Source organism: Chlamydotis macqueenii, chromosome 6, assembly GCF_036417535.1.
Source record: "Chlamydotis macqueenii isolate bChlMac1 chromosome 6, bChlMac1.mat, whole genome shotgun sequence".
Lineage (NCBI taxonomy): Eukaryota > Metazoa > Chordata > Aves > Otidiformes > Otididae > Chlamydotis > Chlamydotis macqueenii.
Genome location: NC_141561.1, coordinates 34,624,183 through 34,639,536, shown reverse-complemented (window position 1 = coordinate 34,639,536; position 15,354 = coordinate 34,624,183). Strand labels below are relative to the sequence as shown.

Genomic DNA, 15,354 nt, shown 5'->3' with positions numbered 1-15,354 from the left:
GGCTTTAGAAAAGTCTTCCCTTTGAATCAGACCTCAAGCATCTGAAGTCCTGGTATTATCTTTTTTAATATTAGTTTCCTGTAGATGTAGGCAACACCTTAAACTGAGTGGAAAACTTTCCTGTACAACCAACAACTGATTAATTTCAGGTTATTGCTGGACAATTCATATGTTATAAAAACAGAGAATTCAAATGCACAAGTCAATGTACTCATTAATCAAAAATGCAAAAAAAACCCACTTGGATCAAAGGGAGTTGTAATATCTTTATGTCATTTCTACTCTCTATTCTGTTCTTCTTAATACCCTTATGCAGCCTGAGCAATATATATACCAGCCTGTTCAAGGCTTCACCAAATCTTCCCTTTTTACTAGATAAGGGATGGTCATGCCCAGACCAAACAGTACACATTAGCATAGACACTAGTGACATTTCTTTCTGCAGAAAGTTTCTCTGAGTACACACTGTCAAAAGCACTGGTGCAACATATGACTTTACCTTTAATCATATATGAGACACCAGAAATTTCACAGGCTATGAAAACTTGAATTCTGCAAGCATGTCAGAATACAGCAGTGAGTGTATTAACACAGGTGCTGGAAAACTCATTATGCATTTAGTTGGACTGAGAGAAAAACATTGCCCTTCAGACACTTTGTGTGAAGACAATTCCATTTCCAAAACCAGAGCTGTCTGCTAGCAGGCTCCTACATGTTTCCCACAGGATGAAAAGGAAAGAAAAAAAAAAAAAAGACAAAAAAAAGGCAAGAAAACTAGTGTAAGCTAGAACAGAACACAAAAAATATTAATGTAATTGCTATAATTGTATACCATCTGTAATGACCTACAGGTTACACAGCAGTCTCTTTTTCTTTTTAATATCTGTATTCCTGAAAAATTGACTTTGCTATCCCTAATCAAACTGAAGATATTAGCTAAGTTTTCCAGTTGACAGAGGCTACTGTCAGCCAGAACCATATGCAATTTATTTTATTAAAATTGCCTTAACAAGAGTTGTGTGATACCACTTCTTGTCTTCTCAGAGCAAGGCTAGCAGTACAGAAGCATTGCTTTCGTGGGATACACAAAGGGGTAAGAGAAGCTTCTCCTGCATCAGCTCTGAAATCATTTGCCAAATTTCCATCTTATTTATAATAGACAACTGCAGGGTAAAAAAAAAAAAAAAAACAAAACAAACAAAAAAAAAAACCCCAAAACTCCACCAACAAAACTACACCACCACCACCCCTCAAAAAAACCTCACCTTCTACCTACTGAGACAAGTATTAAGAGAGCCAGGCCTAAGCACGATCCAGCCTCAAATGTCACAGTTTGTTGGATATCAAAAGGGCTCATAATAATTAGCTATGTGTCTTGCCTGACTATGACAAAATGTCCTAAAGCTCGCTCTGTCATTTTAATAAACAGTTATAAGTCAATGCTATCTGCAAAAGCAGGAGCTTCAGAGTCCTGGTATTTACATTTCATTGTGAACTGCATTACATTATATAAACAAATGACTTAGAAAATTCTAAGTCTTGCAAACTTCAAGGAGGAATTTCAGTCTTTCAGCCTCCACAAGGGAGCAGATTTAAAAAAAAGAGTGCACACACACACAAGAATAAGATAGAAGGTTAATTTAGCCATCTTATTAAGAAATAAAATCCAATGCAGGAGAAAAATAAATCATTCTGATTCTAATAAACAATCACTGGAAACTAGTTTTAGTAAAAGTATACTCTTTCACTAAACCAGCCCCGAACTTATGGTTTCAAAGTAGGCAGCTAGAAGTCAGAAGATGAGCCACTCCATTAATCCTAACCAGATGGAGTTTTATAAGATTATACTGGGAGATAATAGGGATCCATTAAAACCAGACCTCTTTTTTTTTCTTTTTGTGTGAGGGTGGAAACAAAAGGACAAACTGGAGAATGGCTTTTACACATGGGCTGAAGACAACCTATACTTACACTGCAATGCATTACAATAACTACTGCACAATGCCTCACAACTCTTGCAAGAGCAAAGCCCCTAAGTAACTATTTGATCAAGCTGTACATCCCTGGACCCTAAGACTGTCCCAACTAATTTGGGTATCAGCTGGGGGCTCGTAAGTCTGGATAACACTACTATCCAACAGCACATGCCTTCACTTCAACTCCTCATCTTTCAGCCCACAGGCCAGTTTTATCTCAAAAGCAGTGATCTATTTTATCTGTTTTTTCAGACTCACTTTTACAGAAGTTTGAACATTTAACCTATGGGATAAGTAGACTTAAAAAAAAAAAAAAAAAAGCAGCACAAGGAAAACATCTTGGTCCTTTTCTCAAGAGAACTCCACTCGCCAAGTAGTACCAATGAAGTAACTGGGGCTTTGAAAGCAGCAAAGTTTGATGGACACATGAAGAGGAGCAGAGGATCTTGCTCTTTTGTGTGGCATTTTGAAATTTTACGCATGTCACGAATTGCTCAGTTGCAATTCCCATTCCAGTAAGAGAAAGGCAGGGGACTATCACACCAGAAAGTTTCTTCTCATGGCATTGAGGCAGCCCTGACTGACATTTACAGGACTTGCACTAAGCCACAGCTATGTCCTGTTAGAAAACAGGATGATAGGAGCCTTCCCTTTCCAGGCGCAGTCCCATTCCCTTCTACCACCATCGCATCAGCCCACGGTTCCTGAAGCATTCTTCCAGGCAGAGCTACAGACTAGGATGTTGGACACACCAAACGTCAAGTCACTGTCCTGACTAGCCATGCTTCATTCTGTCCCAAACTTAAGTCTTTACTGAACATTTTGTAGCTTTATGTAAAATTTACCAGGAGTTCCTCTATCATACTAAACACCCAGATCATCTTTAAAACCCTGAACGCCTTAACATGCTTGTTCTTCTGTACCGAGATGATGTTTTCTGTGTCAGGTTTGAGCACAGAGCAAACTCAAACCAAAGCCACTGAGATTCCCTTGGTTCCCCCTGAAACCAGAAACCGGGCTGTGTATGTGTGCTGATGTTTACTCACAACTGGAAGCAGCCTTCAGTCAAAGTGACATGAATTTGTGCAAAAAGATTGCAAAACTCTGCGTGGCTTAATCCAGGGGATGACTACAAAAAGTTTGCATAGCTCTAATACTCCAGTGGTAACAGATTTTAAAAACACTGCTCATATGAAAATAATCTTTATGTGCACTTAACATTTTTCAGAAGTCTTTTCTCAGTTATACTAAGATAACTACTCTTTTATTACAAGTAAGTCACTGCTGTGTCATTTTTCCTAATTAAATCTTACTTCAGATGAATAGATCCTGATTCTGTTGTCTTCTTTTATATGTAAAACTGAAATAATTAAAGTTTTCATTCATTAAGGGGCAAACGAACTGGGTATAAGTTATCTCATTACAAGAAATAACGCTATTCATGTGCTTCAAGTTAGGTTCTGAAGTACTCTCCTGAATGGGAGATTTAAATCACCAAATATTTACTCTGTGTTCATTACATTCAAATACAAACAAAATAAACTGCCTATCTTGCACAGCGCCTGTAAAATACAGAAATTCCATTTTGCAGAGGTTTCCTAGGAAACCAGAGAAGGCTCAAAGAAACAGAGAACAGCTGGAGAGAAGGAAAAAAAACCCACACACCACAAAAAAAAAATCTCTCTAAAGAACTAAGTACTCCATATATCCTTAATTTTAAAACCATTGGAAATATATTACTAATAAACTAATAAAAATTAGAGCAGCGCAATTCACACAGCTCGGCCCCAGCACTCTTCATAAGGGCACACATGCACATCCTGAAGAGATCAAGATTTAAGTCTTCCCTCCCCATCATCCCATCCCGCCCCCCCAAAAAAAAACTAACAAAAAAAAAATACAAACCCCAGAGAAGTGTGAACATTTTCATATAATGTGGTAAAGTCGCAAAGTTTTGGTCTGTGCAGTAAAAGAAGGCCAGCCCCATAGAGAAGTGCGCTTACTGAAACCTTACAGCAAGCAACCGTTTGTGATTCACTGTGTAGAGATTTCTTTGCTGAGGAGCCAGCTTCCACTTCTGAAACTAGTCAGCTATTCACCATGAAAATCCATGCAATTCAATAAATATATTATTAGCGCGATGACTCAGTATGTATATTACAGCAGTACCCTAAGGCTTCATTTGAGATCAAGGATGCTTTGTGCTCAGCACTGCACAAATTCATAGGGAGGTCCCACACTTCACAGCAATAACATCAAACCACGCCCAAGCTACTCCATCTCGGTATCCAGGTTTAGCTAAAATTTTCTATCACCACAGCAAACATTGCAACCAGGAAAAAAAAATGAAAAACAGGTAAAGTACAATTTGTCTAACCTCAGTCCTGGTTTCTGAAGTAGGCTTGCGGCACTCTGCCAGTCGGTAGTGTAATTCAATATTCAGCGCTGTCGCAGCAGCCATACTGTCGTGTTGGCTCTTCCTTCCCCACATGGCTCCATTTTCCATGTTCTGCTGTGCTTGTTGCCAGGCTTGATGTCTCTTACATCAGGTTCTTCCCTTTCTTTGTTGCCAAAGCATGTTCCAGTATTTTCTGACTCTTGCCAAAGCAAACATTTAAACATCTGGAAATCATCCTCCATTACTTTCACCAGTGAGATGTGTCTGCCTTGCAATGCAGTTCCCGTACAGTGGGGATGTCTGATATCTTAAGGCATCACACATCACACACACACACATATATATATAAAGCACTACATGTATTTAACACACTATATGTTACACTATTACAAAATTTAACATGCAGTAAGTTGCAAACACACATTAATCCCTTAAAAATTTGAGCATATATACTGGTAGATATACTGCCCAAACCATTCCTGATTTAAGAAAGTTCTAAATTACAAATATTTAAAATAAATATGGAGCAATACATTGCATTCAGAATTTTGTTCTTTTTCTAGTGCACACAATTTGAAATTGAAATATTTTATTTTTTTCACTAAGATTTCCTGGGGAAAAAAAAGCGCCTTAATGGACAAAATCATATTTCAGATCTAAAACTGGGAGTCTCTTGTATGATCTGTCTACAATTACGACATCAAAGTGCTATGATTGGAATACTGGGTCTATGAAAGTCTTAACTGTGTCTTCAGAAGTTGTTGCTACATACCTTCCCCTTTATTACTCAAATAATTCAAGCTGTTTTTAAAGGTTCAGTTTTATAAAATATAGGATGTCTGAAAAATCAGATGCTGTCATAAGATACAAAGTATGCATAATGCAACAATTCTGTCTTGTAAGCTCTTTGTCAGAAATATTGTTTTAATGCCTCATGTGCCTAAAGAAACACTGCCAAGGCTGATATATAGCATGTGAAAAGCTCTTCCACGTTCTGCATGAGTTAAAGAAAATACACCTTCAACACCAGAGGTTCTTTGGCTGCATCATGAAGCCAAGAAGCTAATTACTTTTTCTTTAAAAAGCCAATAGATTTTCAATGCATGGTTTGTTGGGTTTTTCTTTAATGATAAAGGAAGTCACTCCTTCAAAGGAAAATTAATACAGAGGAAAAGAAATATTACTTTCTGCATATGCCTCTGAAGGAGTGAAAAATGCAAACTACTTCCACTCCTTTTCCATGGCCTGAAGTCACAACAGGGCAATAATTCCTCAGTTTCCCAGGGCCAAGGGCTCCTCAAGCAGTACGAGCCCCAGCTCACACCGACGTCTCTCTAGAAGTTCCCGTCTCTTTTTCTTCCCTCCGCCTTCCTTTCTCAGAGCTTTGGACACACTGAGGATTATTCAGTCTGGCAAGTGTGCACATAGCAAAATCCTTGAATAAATGAGATTCAGTCCTCAGAATATCTGTCCTATTCAAGTCTGGATCGCCTAAATTTCCATTTTATCTTTTTTTTTTTTTTTTCCCATAAATTACCAATCAGGTCGATGTTGGTCTTGATCACTGAAAAATGAACAAAAGCCTCTCATTCTTTTCCTCATGCTTTTCTGCCTAATAGATCATAAGAACTATATTTTTCTTCACCAAATCCTACTACGTGACAAAGAACAGCATCCTTGGTTTTAGCCTCCTCTCATAACAGAGCACACCACAAGCTGTTGTTGTTATCATCACTCCAGCCTACACTTTTCTAAAATAATTCTCTTCTTTGTATTTCTTACCCATATTTTTGCACAGATGGCAAGTATTTCGTTCTTCATTATCACCTGTGGATTTCATTAACATCCTGCTTCTTTCCTGATCTAGAAGACTACAGAAGACTGTCTGTGAAACCATGAGATTCCATCCACGACAAAGATACGCTACACAAACAAGTATCTATTTAATTTTCCCACCACTCACAACAGCAACATTCAAGCCAACTCTAAGTTTAAAATTTCATAAGACAGTGAACCAAATACTTTACTAGCAGTCAAATGCTTTTGCATCAACACAGCCTAAAGCCATCAAGCAATAGCCTTTTAAAATTACTGGCAGGGAAACTCTGCAACATCTTTCCCCTGTAGCAACAGCCATGTAAATTATAATTCAACAGTACACACAATGAATGAGGTGAAAGTTCTCCCCTAAGGGACATAGAGAGGCTACAGTACCATCTGCAACTCTGATCCCTCAAATATTTTGGAATAATCTGTTCACATCTCTGAAGACCTGAGGTCTAATAGATTTTCAAACTTCCTGACGAATAAAAGACAAATTTTCCAAAACTATAATAAATGATCTTTCCTTGTAGAAATAATACCTATCAGCTTAAGAAGCCTTCAGCCAGATAGATACCAGCAGCCACGCTGTAAAGCAACATCAAGCCAGGACAACCCCAGAACCACAGTGCTTTGCTAGCCGGAGCCCTTCGTGGTTAATCTCCATTTTGGTTTATTTAATCGGCAGGTTTCTATGGGTCTGGTCACTGCTACCATGGAGAATGCTCTCCTTTCTTGACCTTAACTTCCTGTGCAAAGCATCACTACCATTGGGACTAGGACACATGTGAAGATCAGTGACATTGAAATATATTCTCATTTTCTGATGGGAAGAGGAGTTTCAGGAAACTTCCAGGAGCCTTAGAGAAAGGGTGAGACAACCTAGCTACTCAATGGTATCTTTCCTACCAGGAGGCTCATCATTAATGTAATAAGAAAGCCAAAGATAGGTCATACTTTATTAATAAAGGAATACATGTGTATTGATTGTGTTATCGATCATTGTAATTAATATAACAACAATAATCTAACTGAATATTCATAATTCAGGGTAATTTGATTTCCCTAAAATAGCACTGATGGCTTAAAGATAGGTAAATTGTTCCTACGCCTAATAAACCTAATCACATCTCCTAGTCTCAAGGAAGTTCCTCTTGCCAGGGAGATTTCAGTTATTTATCTCAACAATCTGCCATGGGATGCTGTTACCCAGCCAGCGAACATGTGAGGTTCAGTATTTGGAAAACTTAGGGCACTGCAGCTAAGGGAAAGACTTTAAGACAGACAGAAAATGAGACAAAAATAATTATCATAGGACAGCAATCACGATGGTATTACACCCCACTTTCATAACATCAAAAGATTTGGTAGAACCTTGAAAAGAAAATATTTATGAAAAATCGAATGGAAAAGAGGCTATCAAGCAAGCACAGCTTCCATTCACTGTTTCTGCTTTATTTTTTTTCTTTAATATTTTTCTCTTGGCCTATTGGGATATTTAACAAAATAGGAGATATGAGACCTCAGATTAGGAACTAAACTTAAAGAATAAAAACTAAATCAATCAAGGTGTCCTGTCACCTCTGGGAGAGAGAGAGAACTGCTTTAAACAAAACCCTCAGCCTAACCTCTGAGGTTACCTGTAGGAATATAGCTATCCAGGGACAGGTGACAGAAGTTCTCTGCAAATGAACAGTTTCTTCCAGACTTTTAGCCTTTATTTTCATTACTATTTTAACGTATTAATTTTGGAGCAATTGGACCAGGTCAGCTTTCTGAAGGATGCTGGGAAGCATTTCATGACCAAAGAGTATTTGGAGAAGATATTGTGTGGACCTTCTCAGTCAGACATCTACTGCACAGCAGGGAACAGGCCTCAGTGAGACAGTTTACTCTTCTGTTCCTACTCTAAATGAGTTCATGTCCAAAACTCTGAATTCCTGCCAGCAGTATCAGAGTCGCTGTTTTGTGTTTCTGTTCAGTCACATTATCCAAAGAACAAGGGCACAGAGATTCAAATTAATTCTTTAGTCCTCCCATGCTACCGTTACATAGTCCAAAGGCTATAAATGAAAACTAGTGAAGACAAAACACTATGGAAGTTTTTCAGTATAAAAACAACTCCATTATATCATTCTCCCAACTGTACTATTTACACAAAGCTGCAGAAGAATACAAATTCTCCAAAACTCCAATCAAGCTTCAGCTGGCAGCAGCATGGCCAAGGAACAACTTTCAACTAGCTCTCCAAAGACAAGACCTGTCTTCAGCAGCTAATAAAAACAGAATCCCAAAGGTCTGCATGAATAGAGGTTCCCTGTAAAGAGAGCATCCCACCGCTGGCCCGCTGACAATCGTACTTAGTCTTCATGCTTATGTAACACATGACCTTTCTGCAGCAAACGCGGGTGGGATAGTGGAATGATGGAATTGTTTCTCACTACAAGAATAAAAGACAGCACAGCAGGCTATGAAAAATGTATGTTGCTTACTAAGAAAAGATAATTGTAAGTACAGTTTGGCTATTTTAATTACCACAGCACTGCGGGCTTATCAGCATCCAAAGCTTTCTGCATGCTGTTGTTTTCATAGCCATAAATCAACCTATAAAACAACAATTTATATGAACAAAATTGTTGTGTCATTTCCTGTAGACAAGTACCACTGTTTTAGCCTTTCTGGTAGTTCAACAAACAGTACTAACTATTCAAATTTCTCTGAATTTAAGTCAGGAAACGGATAAATCATAGAACAGAATCTGTGACAAAAGCTGTGGAGAAAAAAGGAATAATTTGTACACGCAAAAGGTATTGATTACATTAGAGAAGTAAACAGTACACTGTCACCTCTGATGCACCTCTCATCTTCAGTGTTATGTGACTTACAGGCCATTTTTCTCCAGCTTAACAGTACCTGATTCCCTAAATAACTGAAGAACAATTATTTTATACCACTGAAAAACACATTTTCCTAATTCCCTTCTCATTATGCTTTGAATTAACGCATCAAACATACCAGTTCAAAATATACCTGACCTTCTGCACGTGACAGTTGCAGCAGGGCTTTCGAAGGGCAGTTTGACAAGGTGGCTCTGTTGTAGTTTGAGATTTCAGGCAGCGAGTGCAACAGTCTTTCCTCCGAAAGACTCGAGCTCCGAAAGCTCGAACTCCAAGAAGCCTTTGTCAGAAACTGAAATTCCAAGTTAATCTGATTAATTTATTCATTTTACACTAAGGGATACTTGGTTTTGCCTTGTGCATTAGATTAATAATAGGTTATTTGTCTATTAAACAAGTTGAAGTGCAAGTCTGGTCTCTGTTCCCTGATCCAACTGAGAATCCATTGGATTAGACTTTGATTTATTCTTTTTAAGACGAATTTTTGAGAAAAAAAAAAAAAGTTTATATCATCAGGATCTTACCCACAAAAAAATGTGCAGGGTCACAAAGACAAACATGGGTGAAACAATCAGCATATAAGGATAGATCACATGCCTCCAGTGACTATTGACTATTTTTTATTATTACTTTTTTTTTTGGCACTGAGTTCATTGCCTTTCTCTGTATATGGAAAAATAGTTGCACACAGCCATGAACATCTGCTTTTTTTTTGTAAGAATCATAATGTTGCATGAAGGTTTGCCTTCAGAGTTTCTGCTTCCCTACACATACACACAAGAATCCCTGTCTTTTCTCACAAAACACCAAAAACCAAGCAATGTGGCAAGTTGACCAGTTTTAATTCTAATCACAAAAAAAAAAAAAAAAAAAAAAAATCATATAACTTCTAGTTACCTCAGACAGAAATGGTAAATACTACTTAAACATCAGGTGCTGTTCCTAAGCAGGGTTTTCCTAGGTAACTTTATAATAAATTGAGGGTTTTGGTGGATATTTATTTTTTCTGAGAACTTCTAAAGAGTCGACAAATTGAAAAAGGCTTATTTTTATGTAAATATACATTATTGTTAAACAGGTCCAATCCTGCAATGTTTTACATGGGCAAATCAACCCAATAGAACGTTATCATATTGAAAAAAAACAGCAAAGATTAAAGGATTTCACCAAGAAATGAAGAATGAGCGTGCCAAAAGATGAATGAGAGCATGAAATGACCATTTGGTTTCTACGGCAATAATCCATATTTGTAAACATTGCAGCAGAAGAACGCCCGCACTAACAACCACAGCATGCAACTATTCTTCAATCAAAAAGCATTTTCTATTAAAAAAAAAAAAAAAAAAAACAGGCTAATATGGATAGCTTAATGTGACCCTCAATTTTATGTATTCCCTAACTCTGAGGAAAAGTTTGCTCCATCTGAGCGGGAGGATTCTTCTTCAGGATCCTTCTTGGGGAAATTTCTGTGCAGGGTCTCCTTCCCACACTTTTGCAGGCAGGGGAGGCAACCACATGTAATGAGTCAGTCCCCAAAGAAGTGTGACATTTTTTCTATAAATAATAAATCCTCATTCTCTGATTGTTTACAGCTATAATCACGTCCATTTTCAAGTTATTTGCTATAATTAGACCCACAAATATAAATACCTATGCACGCACATACACATGCGTGCTTTGTCACTAAGAAAGTAGAAGTGCACATGTAAATGAATGATCCTGGAATCTGGAGCTTTAGGGGAAAAAAAAAAAAAAAAAAATGAATCAAGAATCATAATACCCTCACTAAAACTGTAAGAATTAGCAAGACAGATTTTTTTTTTTTTGCTTTTATATCATTCTCCTTAGGAGCTTTGAGGACTCTTTACAAAGATGGAAGACCAATTAAAAAGACCAAAGCAGCATCTGGCATGAACGCTCAATAATTCTTTTACCTCCTCATAACTACAGCAGACTTTCCCTTGCCATCATATTCCCAACACCTGTCCCAGTGAGGAGACTGTGAAACATAGTAACCTCTTTTCTCGCTAAAGATAATGTCTCTCATATCAGTGAGTGGATAACAGACATATTTAATAGCCCCCCATTCAACCAGCTCAGTGGTTCCTACTCCATTAAGGCCAGCCCATTCTCCTCTCTCCTTTGCGTGGTTTCCAAAAAAAGGAACGACCTCGAGAATTCAAAGACAGCAAAGAGGATTGTGAATTTAAATGGAACAACCATTGTTTGGTTTTTCTTGCTCGCATTGTGGAACAAGGCAAATTAGACACTTTAAAAACAATACCAGGGCTCACGCTGATCTGAGCTCAAGTAGGGCTACACCACAGGAGTGGGACAGAGAACGATACATCATCACAAAATTCACAGACAAGGGCATGTTGCAGAAACTGCTGAGAACCTAAAGGCAAGCATAGGATTGCAGCGAGAAGTATGGGAGATGGTGGCAATAGACCATCACTGCTGCGTCCACGCAGAATTTGCAGAGACAAATCCTCTTGAAGGAGGTGATCCCTACAATTTCAGCTCCAATTCAAGCTTACCAAGAGATTTTCCACTAAAGGTATGTTTCCAAGTTTTCATTCTTCAAAAAAGTTATTTAAGAAATCACAGTTACACTCGGAAGTGGATGGAAAAGGATCCCAGAAGCATGCACTGCTTCTGCTAGTAGTTCCCTCCACCTCGAGCCCTAAGGAAAGAGGGAAGATCGTACACCGTGCAGAAAGCCTTACACCACAGGTTTAGGGCTTTCAAGTGTTCAGTGCTTAAACAGCACAAAATTTTAGCCATCTTCTGGGCACTTTTTGACCCTACTGCATTTCTGAACAAGTGCGGGCCCCTACACAGAAATTAAAACCAGTATCTTTCAGTCTTTCTAGGATTTTGCAATGCTGACTTTATTCCTAAATAACTTTTATACAGGCATATTTAAAACAACTAGTCTCAAAATGACCAATTTAGCTGTACTAGGTTTGAAAACATCTGTTTTTCCTGTTGTTACATGCATCTTACATGCGTGTACTATACAGTACTACCAGCCAAGTGCTCTTGAGCAAAACAGATCAATCTGCAACGGTTCCAACAGGAAGAAAAAAAAAAAAAAAAAAAAAAAAAAAAAAGAATATAGAAACTGGCATTACTTAAGAGCACAGCCATGATAAGTGCCAAAAAAAAAAAAAAAAAACACAAAAACCAAAAAAAACAACAAACACACCACCACTGTTAAGCAGTATGTGTGGTTTAAAGAGGTATTACTCTTCCTCTATTAAAATTTCTTAAACCATTTTACCTGCTTTGTTATAGTCAACTTACCTATCAATATCTCTCACACTTATCATGATAAATTCTGCAACATGCTTCTGCAAAACCTATTTCTTTATTCCACTGTGGTTGAGGTTGACAATCAGTATTTAATCCCTCTCATTTTTTTTTCTAGTAATGGCATGAAAAATGGCTAGTAAAAGACTGGTTTACATACTTTCTGAAAGTCTGACAGTTTTTTGTAATCTAAGCTTCCTGAAGTGCGTTCCTTGCTTCCTCAGATACCTGCAATATTTGTTCACCTATATTCAAGTGACACATTTAACCAACTGCATGGGGAGAAGTGAAGCAGCTGTATAGACAAAGTCACCTGCAGTACAATACCATGTACACTGATCTCAGACCTCTGCACAAGTACATACTAAAACCAAGACAAACTAAGGGTAAAAACCTCCCCCATTCTGCAGCATTTGTGGGCTTCAGTCAGGAATCAAATCAAAACTTAAAGCCCCTTGTTTATGCAATTAAACCAGACCAACGTGTAGGATGTACCTCGCTTCCTCTTCACTCTGCACCATCCCTCACAACACTCTCAAATAGCTTGGGGGGCGGGGGGGGTGGTGGTTTTATTTTTAATCTAATGAACACTGGAGAAGCAGCTTCCTTGTATGCATGGCAGACAACAGCTATTACATTTCTGAAACAGGAAAATGAATAAGCGAAGTAAGTGCAAACAGATGTCATTAATTTATTACAATGTATTTTACTCTGACTTACCACATACCTCTGGGTTTCCTCAGCCATCACCATATGGAAAATACATCCCAGAAGGTGTTGCTACAGTTCTGGCTCATCCCATAATTTCCATAATAGCAACAAACTAGTAAATGACACATAATAACTTAATCCCACAGAAATCTCACATAAAATTCAATTTTTTAGGCAGGTTTTTTGTTTGGTCGGTTGGGATTTTTTAGAACAGGCAAAAAAAAAAAGCTATCATTTTTACTAAATGGATACCAAAAAATGAAGTCAATATTTCCACAATTGTTTTCTTTGTTACTATATGTATCCGAAAAATTTATAATATGTCTCCCTTTATGGCAAGCATACAAATTACACTCCCAAGATTATAAAAAGTGCCCCCTCTATGGGACTTCCTACAGAGATGTGCGTAGTTAGGAGAGTCTCATTTTTCTTTGCAGAACAAAAGTTTTGTAATTGTGATGTTTTATTCATCAGGCTTTGACTCCTCCTTACTTGTGCAATGCAGCATATTACCAGAGAAGCTCAGTTATAAGAAAAATTAAACTCGTGAAAATACGTGATAAAATAATTGCCAAGTGTATTGCATGGTCGCGTCCTAGTCCCTTTGTTGAATATTTGTTGGAAGAGAAGCCAGTGTTACATATGAGAAGCCTAGGAAGTATGTCCAGGAGCACAATAGCTCCGGACTGTCCCACAACCAGCCTTCTCACATTTCAGGAAGCCAACGGAGGGCACCACATCCATCCGGATCGATGAAAGAGCACAGGCACCGCGCATTCTCCTGACCATCAGTCTCTCCCTCTTGCGCCCATTGAAATGATATCGAGTAAAAATGGATATAAAGCAGCCTAAGAAAGTTCAGGTTACATGGGTCAGGTATGGAGCCTGCCAGCCCTCCTGCCTTCACAGAGCTTGCTACAAACTGCTGCTGTTCCAAGCAAGCCCCCGGGGCAGAGGGAAGGCTGCGTGCCATCGCAGCTGGCCCTGGGGTGCAGACAGCCCCACCAGCAAGAGCTGGGGGGCATGGAGATGGAAAGAAAGGAGGAGGAAAAGAAAAGAAAGAAAGAAAAAGGAAAAACGGAAATCCACGCTTCTGCAGTTCTCTAAAACAAAGAATGTGAGAGAAAGCAGATGTAGTTCAGCGCAAACGCCTCCGCCCTGCGAGGCTTCTGTGTTTACTTCTCCCAGCTCCGCTCGTCTGGCCGCTCTCCCTTCAGTCCCGTCCCAAGCGCGCTCTTTTGTTGCAACCTTCCTGGCCCCGGGGCTCAGCCCCCCAGTACGATGCCTGCAGCAAGCACCCCCAAAACCCCGGCTTTCAAAGTCTCTGTCTCCTGGTCACAAGCCCAAAGCACAAACCTTGCTGCCCCCTGCTCAGCATATAAAAGCAAAAGTCTTGTTACTCTTGTTCCCGAGAGGTTTTCCATTCCACTTATTAACCCAACTCGTACAATAAGCACACTGCACAGAGAGGATTGTGATTGGGTTGGTTTTTTTCAGAGGGAGAAAGAGAAACTCACCACCATCATATTCATCCTCTTCTTGCGCTTTTATGGTTACAAATCTTCCTAACAAAGCAGCAAGGATGAAAAAAGTTCTTGTTTGTACCCAGATTGCCATCATGCCTAGCTATTAGACATGTATCCTCCTGGGCAGCAAAAAGTGCAGAAGCGTAAGGTTATTTTAGCACCATGAAGCCAGCTGGGGAGTCTTTCTGCCTTTCAGCATCAGTTCCAGGACAAAGTCTGCAAGCCCTTTTTTTCAGCACCAGCTCCAGCGCAGTCTGCAAACGCTCCTTTCAGGGGATGCAGCTTTAAATAGGAAGAATGCTGCCTCCACTTCTTTTCCTGCCCCTTTTCAGCTCCTTCAGGCTCCTAATCATCCACTCCCTGCCAAGCAACAGTCTGATTGATGGTAAATAACCGAATCAGAGCCAGCTTCGCTCTTCCTTGAACTTTTCTCTTTACAAGTAGACTCGCAGGGTATTTTCCTGCTGCTGTTCAGTGCATGTGCTGTGTCAGGAGCGTTTATAAAGAAAGCAAAGCGTAGTTCCGTAAGAAGCTGTCAGGAAGAGAAAGCTCTGCTTTTAACACACCCAGCCCATGCTTCCTGGGAATGGAGGGTATAGCCCCATTTGGAGCAGATTCCCTTATTAGGAACTTGATCCCTTCCAGCTTGCAGAGAGGAGGAGGATTTCCTCCTCTCCCTTGATAACTGCCCCTTGCCTTGCTGTAGCTGC

At 39.1% G+C, this 15,354-nt stretch overlaps 1 protein-coding gene across 1 annotated transcript in view; it reads right to left on the bottom strand.

Moving 5' to 3' along the window:
* Positions 1-15,126, bottom strand: part of COL5A2 (collagen type V alpha 2 chain) — a 109,244-nt gene extending 94,118 nt beyond the window's left edge. The window contains exon 1 of the mRNA XM_086750847.1: positions 14,636-15,126. Coding sequence (XP_086606973.1) covers positions 14,636-14,738 — 103 coding nt within the window. The 5' untranslated portion in view covers positions 14,739-15,126. The remainder of the gene's footprint in view (positions 1-14,635) is intronic.
* Between the last annotated feature and the right edge of the window lie 228 nt (positions 15,127-15,354).